Raw genomic sequence first — 12,609 nt, forward strand, 5'->3', positions numbered from 1 at the left:
GATTCAAATATTACCATGACATAAAATTCAAGAACCATTTTAACGTCATCAGATTCCAGAAATAAGTCGTGGGAGAGTTTTTAAGTATTAAAGCTTGAGCTGTTCTGCACTTCACTCTGAGAGCAACAATTCAGTTCTGACACTCTTTTAGCGCATCAGGGCATCGACTAATGTACACATCTAAACTGCAATTGTACAGACGTTTTGTCCTTGAGACAAAGGTCCAGACAGGACAACACAGCTGGACAGTGACAGAGCCGTCTGATCACACTCAAAACTCTCACACCGACAACACAGAACAATAAATGTACTTATAAGTATCTCTCTCTCTCTCATTCTGCCTCTGTCTCTCCCTTCCTCACAGTCCCAACACGTGTTGCTGTGACTCAGACGTCCGCTGAAGACAAACCTCTGGCCTCTGTCCCTCCTTCCATTTGTTTACACTGAGGTCGAAAGGAACAGACGAGTTCCAAAGTCAGTCGAGAGAGGGTGTAACAAAATGCTTCCAAAAAATATAGATTTATCTTTCAGCCAGTTCCCTGAAAGGCAGAAATAAAGGAGGGTGTGGACAAAAATCTAAAGTGAGGGGGAGTTGGACGACTCCGTCAGTCACAGGGAAAGTAGAAATCGAGATGAGAGAGAGGCGCAGCGAAAATGGAAGGATATAGAGAAGATGGATGAAGTCCAAGCAGAATTCTAGGCTCTGTGCCGATGGAGACATGTTTACCCGTTTTGTTGAGGTGAACGTCCCCCAATACAGCAGTCCAGAGGTTAACTGATTTAAAAAGCCTTTACGTTCAGAGAATCACGTCTAGACATTGTCTAGAGTTTCCCTCAACTGCTCAACTGCAGGAAGTAGTGCATTTGATTTTACGTAAGGGGGTTGTGTCTGCAGAGCATGCAGGAGGTAGGACGAGACAAAACGTACGCTGCAGCAATCGCAGTGTTTTGTATAGGGCCCACTGAGGTCGGACACGGTAGAAACGTCCTCCAGACACCCACTCGCTCCCTCTGGACAATTACCTGCTCTATTACACATGGGCTCAGACACATTACCCAGACTTTGTCCTAGGGGGGCGGCACAGTAATGTCCGCTTAACGCCAAATGTCCAACTGACACAGACCTTTGAGTTCTCACATGTTCCAGGTTCTGGGCTGTGCTGGAAGTCTAAAAACAGCTTATGTAATCACAATAAGGTCGATACAAGCGCAGGTTAAGAGAACTGGAAAAGATCAGCAGGTGAAAATTCAAGCAGACATGCATACGAGCATGTTTCTGTCTTTTCCAGTTTGTTTCAGTCTTTTATTCGCTAACAGCCTTGAGTCAAATAGAGCAAACAGAACCAGGCTTGTATAACCTTCAGTCTTACAATTCACATGCGTTCAGGAGAGTCACACACTCTTGAGTAATTTAAAGCACCTAAAAAACACTTGTAATCACAGCTTTCCATCACCTCACAAAGTCATCCCACAATTTTCTCTTCTTTTCCCAGTGTGGACTGTCAGGGCTGTGGATGAGTCAGCCTGAGACCCATATCATCATTTCAAGAACACTCAACTAAACATGACTGATGCTGGACTCTGCATCTGATTGTCAGACTCTATTAGAAAGAAAACTGTCCACCAAATCAGGAGGACATTTTTCTTTTCTAATAAGTGCTGATGATGTTCGGGGGTTTGAGCAGGTAGCAGGTCAAGTGATTGTCTAAACATTTGCTCTTAGGTGTCTGCATCAGGAGATTGTGTCTAGAGTTAAATCACAAACAAAACTGAGCTCAGAGACTTAGGTTAGCTGTAAACTAATGTTAGACCTCAGCCTGGAAGTTTGTACTGTATGTGTTCAAGTGTGAGTTCATAATATTGTGTGTAGTGTACTGCCCTTGGCAGATGACTGGATTAACATGAACAGACTGTTCATCTCAAATCAGACCTGTACAGTGATTTTATTTTTTTAATCAAAAAGAAAAACATTTGCTTGTTGCTCTGCAACAATCAGGATCAGTATAACTTCACATGGACACACCAAAGTGAAACACCCATTTTGGGTATTTAATGGTCATAAAGTTCTGTTTTTGTGTCAGTGTTGAAACTGAATCCAACAGATGGAAGAGTTTCTCTTCAGAAACCATTTGTACTGAGTTCAGTCTGTAGCTCTGTGTGTGAATTGCATTTTTGGAAATTTACATGTGGCTACAGTTCAGCAGCATTTCCACGACTATATTTCAACATTTATGTTTGAATCTGAAGATGATTTGCCAATCATCTGGTCGTGAACATGTTTGGAAAGAGGTCAAATGATTTATTACATCTGCACAAAGTCACAGAGAACAGCTTCCTTTCTGCAGACAGCGAGGGGCTCTGGAACTTTAGTTGGAGTTTAAATGTGTTCTATGTGTGAAAGAAAAGATAAAAATAAATTCTGCCTGCCTTCTCTTTTCTGGCCAATTTAATCTCCCTGTTCTTCTTCTTCTCTCCCTCCTGCTATGAAACTGCAAGGGCAGAGAGCACCGAAGAAAAAAAACACTAAGAAAGCTTCGAGGTTACAACTGCAGACTCGTTCTCGTAATCCAGCGCTCGCTTGTTGAACTCAAAACCTTTGACTGCAGCAGCGAAATGACAGCATGATAGTCGGCCTGGCAGCATTTCATTTCACTTCACTGACTCTGTGATTTTAGAAAGTGGGCTTAGCATTGTTCATGTAACAAAACAGTGGATTTAGGCTCTTTTTTTGGTTGAGTGCAGTAACTTACACCTTGATCAACAGTGTTTAAATATAAAAACATACTATATATCCTGACTTTTAGGTTAACACAGACGCAGCACAATGCAAATCAACCTTATGGGAGATCTTACATGAGAGCCAAGTTTAATGTGAACACAGACCCTCCTTGGTTCGTTCCAGAAACACAATACTTTGAAAAATCACAAAAGGATGAAAATTAATTTTCAGTCCAGTCAGCAGCTGTAGAAGCTCCCTGCTGAATCTGTACAGAGTCTAAAACAGAAAACCTCAGTTATTTGTTCCCACCGAGTCTGCCTCAGGTCAGGTATTTTGATACGGTGCATTGAATTCATCATCTGAGCAGCCAAGTGACTCAGGTCAAGAACAGCAGCAGGTCCAGGACCAGACCAGTTCTGTAGCCCAAAGTAGCCCTGGGCCTGTTTATCTACGGTCTCTACATGAGCGGGTTTAATAAATAATTAAGAGTTTAATAATTACATTTAGCCTATTTCAAGAATGAAAAGGGTCCTAAACTTTTTGTAAGAGGACGATTCAGTAGTTTTCTGGTTTATTTCCATCCTTGCTTCACACAACAGAGGCAGAGGAGTCAGAAATATTTGCTGCAAAAATCTCTATCTTCAGTTCTATAACATAAACCGATTTTCCAAGTCCAAAATTGGAATATATATATATGCGCTCGATTTATTCACAGAGAAAATGCATCCGCCGTTTTTGCTGCATGCACAGCTCTTATGTGGAGTTAAATTGTATTTCTGACCTTGGAAACATTGATCTGACCTCCTTCCCAGTGATACATGGTCAAAAGCTTTTTTCAACCAACACAGACTCCATTAATCTAAACTTACAGGTGTCAGTGTGGGGTGCCAATAATACCAATTAGGTATTTTACAGTGTCGTTACTGTAACTCAATCCTCCATATTTCAAAATATCAAAAGAAATCTTTAAGCCTGAGGCATGTCTGCTTTTCATTTGATGGTTTCATCATGTGGACTGCAGGGTAATGTCACCCTTCTCATTCCTCATCATGGCGCTGACCTCTGCCCTACACGGCACCATCCAACCCACAATCTCACTTTTCTCAGAGACATTTACTGAAGGTTACGACCATTTGTGGAGCTGTGGTGAGTCACCAGCTGAGGCAGGTTGTTGAGGAGAATGTTGGAAAATTTATTTTAAATGAAAGAGTGCAGAGGAAGGTGTCACAAAAAATAATTTGAGATGTGAGAGAATTAGGGCCCCAGTAGAAAGTGGCACAGCGAGGTTTATCCACATGTAGAGAAAGAGTTTTAGAGACATTCACAGAAACCACACTTTGTAAGGAAATCCTTCATCAGAAGCTGCATGTCGACACATTCCTCACAACACAACTCGGACGACAGCAGCACAAAGATCCACTCAGATTTATTTGCTGCGCATTTCTTTCACTTTTACATTTACCCAGCATTCCTACTTTAATTATTTAATCTGGTTCCAGAGCAGCGGTCATCATGTCTCACTCTAGATAAGATCATTAGCCAAGTTTCTTAAATAAAAACGTCCACAGTTGGAGGAATGGGAAAAGGAAAGAAATCTGTAAGCGACCTGAAGAGAAATGAGCAGGAGAAAGGGGCCACGAGGAAGAGCAACGAGGAAGAGCCACGAGGAAGAACCACAAAGAAGAGTCACGAGGAAGAGCCACGAAGAAGAGCCACGAGGAAGGCCTCACTACTACTACTACTACTACTACTACTACTACTACTACTACTACTACTACTACTACTACTACTACTACTTAGTGGAACACTTTCCATCCCAGAAAGATATCATAAAACCACACTAACCACGCCGTGTTATTGCATATTGTCCATGATTGATCAGTTAAACAAGTCTGTGACAAAATGAGGCTACAGAGGTTAAAGTTCATCACACTGAGTCTTGTAGTGTTAATACTCACAGTTGGAAAGTTCTGCCTGGATGAGAAAAAGACACTTTCAACTCAACATTCCCAAGACTGAACTTCTAGTCTTCCCTGCCAGACCTTCAACTCCACACAACATCAGCATTAACATTGGATCTGCGGTGATTGTCCCTACTGAGTCAGCCAGAAACCTGGGGGTCATCATTGATGATCAGCTGACCTTCACGGAACACCTCGCCACAGTCTCTAGGTCGTGTAGATATGCCCTCCACAATATCAGAAAGATCAGACCCTATCTGACGGAGGATCAAGTTCAAAGCTCCGTCTCTTGCCTACAGAGTGGTCAACTCCACAGCTCCATCTCATCTCAGTTCAAATCGTTCAGGTCTACATCCCCTCCAGTCCACTGCACTCGACCAGGGAACGTCGTCTGGTGGTACCAGCACCACACAGTTGACACCAAGGAAAACTGTTCAGCTCAGTGATCCCACGATGGTGGAATGAGCTGCCTATCTCTGCACGCTCAGCCACCTCACTAGCAATCTTAACAAAAACTGCTGAAAACAGAAAACAGATCATGTTCCTTTGCACTTAAAAAAAAAAAAAACACATCCTGTGAAGTTTTCTTTGGCTGTCAAGTGGGACTACTGTGCCAAGATCTGCCCAAATGAACCACCAGGCTCAACAAGGAAGAGGTGAAAATATCTACAGAGTCTCCAAGTCCCTCATGGTGTTTTAAAGATCGTGCAGATTGAACGATCCCTTCAGAATCTGAACCAACCAGAAGAATGAAGTACGAAGCGTTCATCTTAACCAACTCTTCAGTGCTTTATTGGGCGGTGATCTTGTCTCCAGACTTCAGTAAGACCAGAAAGGTAGACAAGACAAGAAACAGCACAGATATGATAGCAGTTCAAAGATTAGTTATAGTCTCAGATCCAAGGGCTTCAATTAATGAAACGTGTCTCAGCTCTACAACCCCCCCCCCACCACCACCACCACCACCAGCTCCTCTTACCATTTTTTTCTTATTTTGTCAGCCTGGCAGAGGGGACTTGTCAGGTAATGGCTTCCACAAACCGCTGCAGGGGGTCAAAGGGTCATATGACAACAGCCACAGAGAGCTCAGCAGATTGTTTGATATTGGAGAACTCTGACTCACTTCGAACATTTGGGGTTCAAGAGCTTCAGGCACCAAATGAAGAATTGATGAAATCAGTGACGGCTGGGAAATCAGTCCCATCTTAATAGGTCTCTTATCCAGCCCGCTAACAGTCAGCAGACGGAACGAGACGCATCAGCCGCTCTACGTCGTCTCTAGTTCTTTGTCGTCTTGGTTTGTCATGTTAGATGGAGTGATGGACCAACTAACCTCACCATCTGTCACCAATGAACACAATAAAAACAGGCTTTACTTCAACTCATTTGGCTGATTTCTCTCTTTTTCTCTTCTCTCTTGTCTAAGAAATGGATTCAGGTAGAGGAAAAAACTGAATTCTTGTCAGGATCTTTTTTTTCTTATCCACTGATAAGACAGAGCCCCCCCTCTTCTTTCTCTCCGGCTCAAATGCAACAGCCCGACTCATCTGTCATTTGGATCCTTCCTGCTTGTTATTGCTACCATTTTGGCAGCCTGTTCTCAACCACTCACAGCCAATGTCGTGTCGAGGGTCGAGTTGGTTGTCGCGGCCATGTCCGTGTTCACTGCAGGCGATGTACAGAACCAGGCAGAGCGCAGAGTTTGAGTAACAAGCGGAACAGTGGCAGGATAGCAGAGCTGTGGATGTGTGAATGAGTGAAGCAGCAATAAGGCCTGTTCACAGGGGACGTGTACTATGTGAGGACGTCGGTTAGTTAGTGAATAAAATCTCAGCAGCTTTGTGTTTCATGAAGCAACATCTACCTAATAGTTTCCGGTGCTGCTGTAAAGACAACAGAACACAGAAATCAAACTATTACACTGGAAATAAAGTGGCTGCAGAAAACACAGAGGAAAAAATAATTACGAGTATGTTGAATTTATTGCTTTTACCAGTGGTTTTCTCCACGTGACGGGAAACAATTAACAGTGGCAATTTTACTCCTCAATTTCAGTTAACCCAAACCAGTTTACTACTATTCCAGGTTTTAGGCCGACTGCAGTACTGGAGCTGTGTGCAAATCACACAGCCAATAACAAAAGACAAGGTTCAAATTCCAATCTGATTAGTTTCCTGTATTGTTCAATCTATTTTGTGACGGGTTTATTGAACTAGTCTGATGGCTGAATCAGCAGGGTTATATTGGGGGCTGCAACTTAACTACTGACACATTTTCTAGGAAGATTTCTGTGAATAATCATTTGGTCTATGAAAATAAGAAAATAGTGGAAAATTGCCCTCACATTTGCCATTGTTGTTGCTTAGTTTTCACCTGATCAATCACTTGTTTATTTCTTTGTGACCGACCTCCAGTAGAGGTCCCTAGGCAAGACCTCCTTACACTTACCCTGCCTGTTATTGTACCTTGTATCTCACTTGTAAGTGGCTTTGGATAAAAGCTAAATGTAAAATCACCCAACCTGTTTGAATCACTGCACAAACCAGAGACGTGGATGATTTAATCCTGCAAGACTGGGACCAGACTAGTTCTGCACTTATTTAGTTTTTAATAAATCTGTACCTCATGACGGTCAATGAGCGAGATCAGGATTAAACATCTATTAATAAACAGAGACATCTTCTCTCAGAGATAAGGACAGTGCAGATTAGGTCAGAGAGGGTGGAGGGTGTTCAGGGCGCTGTCCTGTGTTGTTTGGGGTCAGCAGCGTTTGGGAGTCTGTCTTTGTTCAAATCTCATCAAGTGTGAAAAACGAGGGCAGGCCCGAAGCCGTCCGCATCATCTCTCCACCAGAATAAGCAAACATTAACCTGACAGCGCTCACGTGAACAGTGACTGGTTCGAACGTGCTATGACGCCACGCGAAATCAGAAGCTGAAAATGTAAATGTGAGACTAGTGAGTGGAAAGAAGATCAACAACTTAACAAGCTTTTACCGGTGACGTATGTGCGTCCCTGGAGAGCTCCGTGTCAGACTGTATGAATCAGACATGCCCAAGAACAGTGATGGTTTTCATTAGAGGTGTTTCAGAAGCCTACATCCTGGAAAAAACAATGTGACTAAACCTAATGGGAGGTTTTACATAAACTGGGACTTTTTGCACTGAAACCATAAACTCCTCCAGACAGGGGAAGCTGCACGGGAAAACAGAGATGTCCAAATCATTGGTTCTGCGTTCGGCGTTTCCTCTATGTCGATATGCTCAAAGTAAAAGAAGTATATGCAGTACCATACTGCTGCTGTATCACGCTTCTCTCCTTCAGGAAAGCGGAGTCACATCTACTTCAATGTGCTGTAAACAAAACACACATGCGGCGTGTTATATGTCCTCTGTAGAGCCTCCTGGACAATCTCCTGCTATGTGCTACATGTGTGAGCGAGCAGCCTTTAAGAGTCAAATGCTTCCTTGTGGATTGAATCTTGATCATTTCTGATTAATAAACACTTGTACTACAGTACAAAGCAAACACTGCACCAAGTCTTGACTGTGTTTCTGTTTTATTGAATTATTTTAATTAATTAAATATTCAGTTATATTCTGGAGGGGCTGGGATTTGAGATGGCTTTAGTTGTGATTTGATGCTGTAAAAATAAAATGAATTAAATAGAAAATGGTATATTTTTCAGGTAGGGCTCATTAAACTATGTTTTGTACGTGTTTAAACTCCTCTCTATGAGCTATTAAATAAGTTGTTACATGTCTATACTGTGAACATGTCTGGATACAGTATACTGCCTCTAGCAGACAGATCACTACCACATTTTGATATTGTCTCCTGGTGTAATTCAATTTGTTTCCATCCCCAAATCATTCTATAATGTCATCATTGAACATCAACATTAAAATCGCAGTCCAGCTAGACCAGATCCTGGGATCTGGACAGGTAATTGTTTGGAGGGCTGCATTAACAGTTATATTCATCATCAACTGAACAGATTCCGTCAGGCAGCCAATCCTAACCACTGAGAAGCTGGAACCAGATGCTGTTTGGCCGTTTAGATAACTGAATAATAGTTCAAATCCAAATCGCTGCAAACGATTTTCTGTTCATCAGCTAACAGTTTCACTTGTAATTTATTCCAATTCTGAAATGTGCTGCAGCACTCAGCATTTATTACTTCTGGACTAGATGTGACGTTGGAAACAACTAAATCAGGGAATGGTGTTTGTGACCAAACGTCAGTAAATGGAGACGGAGGATTCCAGTGACACTCTTGGTCATTATTCTCCATTGTAATGTTATTTATTGACACAGGAACATCCACACCGAGTTTCAACCAGAGACAAAATGTGGAACCAAAATCGCCACTGAAACCACGAACTGAAAGCAGAATCGCTGCATGTGTATTTTAGGCGGTCTGTCCTCAATGGGACTAATGACAACAGATGGTCCAGGTTCACATTTCAGAGTTAGGACGTTGACTACTGCAAAGAGCTGGAAGCAAGATGTGTAATCTGAGCTAAAACGCAGCATGACCTCTAGTGATTGTGAATTTAGAGGTCACTCTTCACAGATTTTAAATGTGGCTTCATTTTTTAATTGAATGAGGAAAAGCCGTCGACATCACTCAACTGTTTACGCTGCCGTCTTATCGTGATCAAGGACAGTTACAGTTTAACTCTAAACCTACAGTCGTGCTACAAGTCAAACGTGACCTCCTCTAACGCCCTTTACCTGGTTTACCTGCTTCACGCAGAAAGTCGATGCCTCACTATTCACTTTCTGTCCCACCAACAGAAAAGGTCCCGTTAAACACCGTGACACCACCTGTAACAGTGGTTCTGCAGCTCTGCTCCTGCTGGGAAAGCCTGGCTGGCTTCGGGATTTCCTGGTTGGCCGTGTTTGATGCCAAAAGCTCAAGGACAAATAAGAAACTAGCCCAGAGTTCAGTTACTGATTGAACATTGGACAGAACCTCCCCATGTGTGGTGTGAGCACAGTTTCCTCTTCACTGGCTTCTCTACTTGTTGACCTTGTTCAAATCTTTCATTCCTCCAGCACATGTGTCATTACAGACTCTTGCACCATCTGCAAGTGGGAAAAGGCCACAGAGGGTGGGGGTGGGGTGGGGGTGACGAGCGCCCCCTGCCCCTCCCCTCCCCCTTCCCCTTCCCCGGCCTCGCCCCTCTCCTCTCCGCCCTCGTTTGGGGATGCAGGGGCGCATCAGGATCTCTGGACCAGGCCCGTTTAGCACAGCTGAAGCGTCGCTCGCTCTCTCACATCGTGCACACGCACATCCACACGCACTGCTGCACCGCATTGCATAAAAGCCTGAAATTGCTTCCAGCTGGCAAAAGAGTAAACCTGGTCCCGACTGAGCCCACAAGAGAAACCGAGGAAACAAAGCTCGCAGCTCTGCAGGGATCCAACGAACAAACTCACTTTCAGCAGCTGCTTAATGCGGTGAAATACGAAAAGCTGTGTGTGTGTGTGTGTGTGTCTGTGTGTGTGTGTGTGTGATCTGCTCAGAGTTTAAAGCACGGCCTGTATGTCTGTAGTTTGGTGATGTCCGGGGCGCCCCGGTCCTGTCCTGCGCATCCTCAGCGTGCACCAACAAACCAAACCCGAGAGAGAAGCGACGCAGAAACGAGAAGAGACGAGAAGGAACGGACCGGAGGACCGAGCGGGACGGCCATCCGGCCGCAGGACTCACCAGTCGGTGTCCGAGGTCTCGTCGATGACGTCCTGGTAGGCGGTCAGCAGGGCCAATCTGTTCTTACCGAGATTCACAGCCATGTTTCTGTCCCTGCAAGCATCCAGACCGCTGCTGATGGAGAGAGACGCGGAATGAGACCAGAGAGAGGACCGGGAGGAGGAGGAGGAGGAGGAGGAGGAAGAAGAGGAGGCTGTGACTGGTGGAGACAAAGAGACGAGTCCTGCGTCGGAGAGGTCCTAGTGCCGGAGGATTCCTCAGTGAACAGGCTGATGGGGCCAAGAGAAGAACAACACTGTTAGTGAAGCTCTTTACAGTGTTATAGATTCGGTTCTTGGTGACAGCACAGAGAATGAAGACTCCAACATTACTAAAAAATATTCAGATTAATTCACTAAATTAATTAATTCACTAAAATCACACAGTTCAGGGGAAACTATTCAGACATTAAAAACCTGTAACATCATTTCACCTTTTACCTGCCGACTCCGTAGTTCCCTGCCATAGTTGTCTAGTGACAGTAAATAAGGTACAAATGTAAAACACCAGTAACTGGAGTAAATATATATACTATACAGTGGCAAGAAAAGTTTGTGAACCTTTTGGAATTTTGTGGTTTTCTGCATTAATTTGTCATAAAATGTGATTTGATCTTCATTTTTAGTCAAATGTATTAACAAATATAATGTGCCTAAAATAATAAACACATTCTGATCTTTCGTGTCTTTATTGAGAACAACTGTAAAAACCTCATAGTGATGTGTGTATTTTAAGCCTTAAGAAAATATGTTTGGATGTGTGTAGAGCTAGGTTGTTAGTCCTACAAGTCTGACAAAACATCAGCATTTCTCAAAGAAAGATTAGATGAAAGATCACCAAATGTGGCGATACCTTTGGTTGTGGCCCAGAATCCGTGGTTCCTGCTCTACACCATCACACTGCATGAGGTTCAGGTATGGTCAGAAATATACGGTGTCTGTTCAGCAGTGATTGCTGCTAACCAACCAACTTTATTGATAACTAGTGTTGCAGATGGATCAGGCACACTGAAGATGTTTAATTCTTGTATACTGGCTTATGTCATAGCCTTCGATTCAGTTGGTGTTATCAGGGTTATTTGATCCACACAGGATCACACAGCAATAAGCTAAATAAAGATTGCTGAAGCTTCAGAAGACAGTGGATCGTAAATATCTGAAGGGATGTCAGGTCACAGTTTAAGGTGGGGTTACTCCCCAGACAGGTCGCCAGTCTATTTCAGATCAGATGCTGTACACGATATGACGGGAAAGACATAAATTCATTCTTAAACCTTTATCTAAGCCTGGGAGTAAAACACAGGATGTTATCAAGCTCAAAGTAACGTTACCGTCTCTTCAACCAACCAAGTGTCAGTATATGAGCCATTATCTGTTGCAACATCATCCTCTTGATAAACGTCTCACACCTGAACGTAACGTCAGAGAGTAATGGCCGACATGTGAATATGGCGATAGATGCGTGAATGTTACAGGTGAGGTGAAACGCGTCACCTTTTGTGGTAGAGTTAAAAATTTTGCACTTTTGAAAACTGATGTTACAAAGTTCTTTACAGCAGAAAGAAGAGACAATAATTAATTGTAAGTAGTCTACTGTTAATAACTTTTTTACTTGATTGGTATCCACAGTGCTTTTACACACACACACACACACACACACACACACACACACACACACACACACACACACACACACACACACACACACGAGAGCTGTCCACCGAGTAGGCGACCACTCTACCTCCTGATCCACAGCCATCCCATGTGGAGAACAACCCACAAAAGTTACAAAGCTAAAACAAGTTTTTCAGGGCTTTTTAGAGATGAACACAGAAAATCAATGATCAATTCTGTGGGGTTTTATAAGCACAATAAAGAAAACACAGTAAGTTCAGAAATGGGGTTACCGGCATCCACGACCAAACCCGTCCAGATGATCCAAAATGTGGCAGCACGCCTCATTTTCAATCAACCAAAAAGGTCTCATGCCACACCGCTCTTCAGAGCTTTGCACTGGCTTCCTGTGGCTGCAAGGATCAAGTTCAAAGCTCTGTCTCTTGCCTACAGAGTGGTCAACTCCACAGCTCCAACTGATCTCAGTTCAATCATTCAGGTCGTCTGAACGTCGTCTGGTGGTACCAGCACCACACAGTTGACACCAAGGAAAACTGTTCG

The 12,609-nt window shown here is 43.4% G+C and overlaps 1 protein-coding gene across 3 annotated transcripts in view; it reads right to left on the bottom strand.

The window, feature by feature from the left end:
- dbn1 (drebrin 1) overlaps positions 1–10,567 on the bottom strand; it is a 93,915-nt gene extending 83,348 nt beyond the window's left edge. The window contains exon 1 of one of the 3 annotated variants that reach the window (XM_026371029.1): positions 10,397–10,567. In XM_026371029.1, coding sequence (XP_026226814.1) covers positions 10,397–10,479 — 83 coding nt within the window. In that variant the 5' untranslated portion in view covers positions 10,480–10,567. Of the gene's footprint in view, positions 1–9,417; positions 9,595–10,396 lie in introns of those variants that run through there. The other 2 variants (XM_026371031.1, XM_026371030.1) reach the window with 2 other exon arrangements.
- Between the last annotated feature and the right edge of the window lie 2,042 nt (positions 10,568–12,609).

Source organism: Anabas testudineus, chromosome 14 (assembly GCF_900324465.2).
Source record: "Anabas testudineus chromosome 14, fAnaTes1.2, whole genome shotgun sequence".
In the NCBI taxonomy this organism is placed as follows: Eukaryota; Metazoa; Chordata; class Actinopteri; order Anabantiformes; family Anabantidae; genus Anabas; species Anabas testudineus.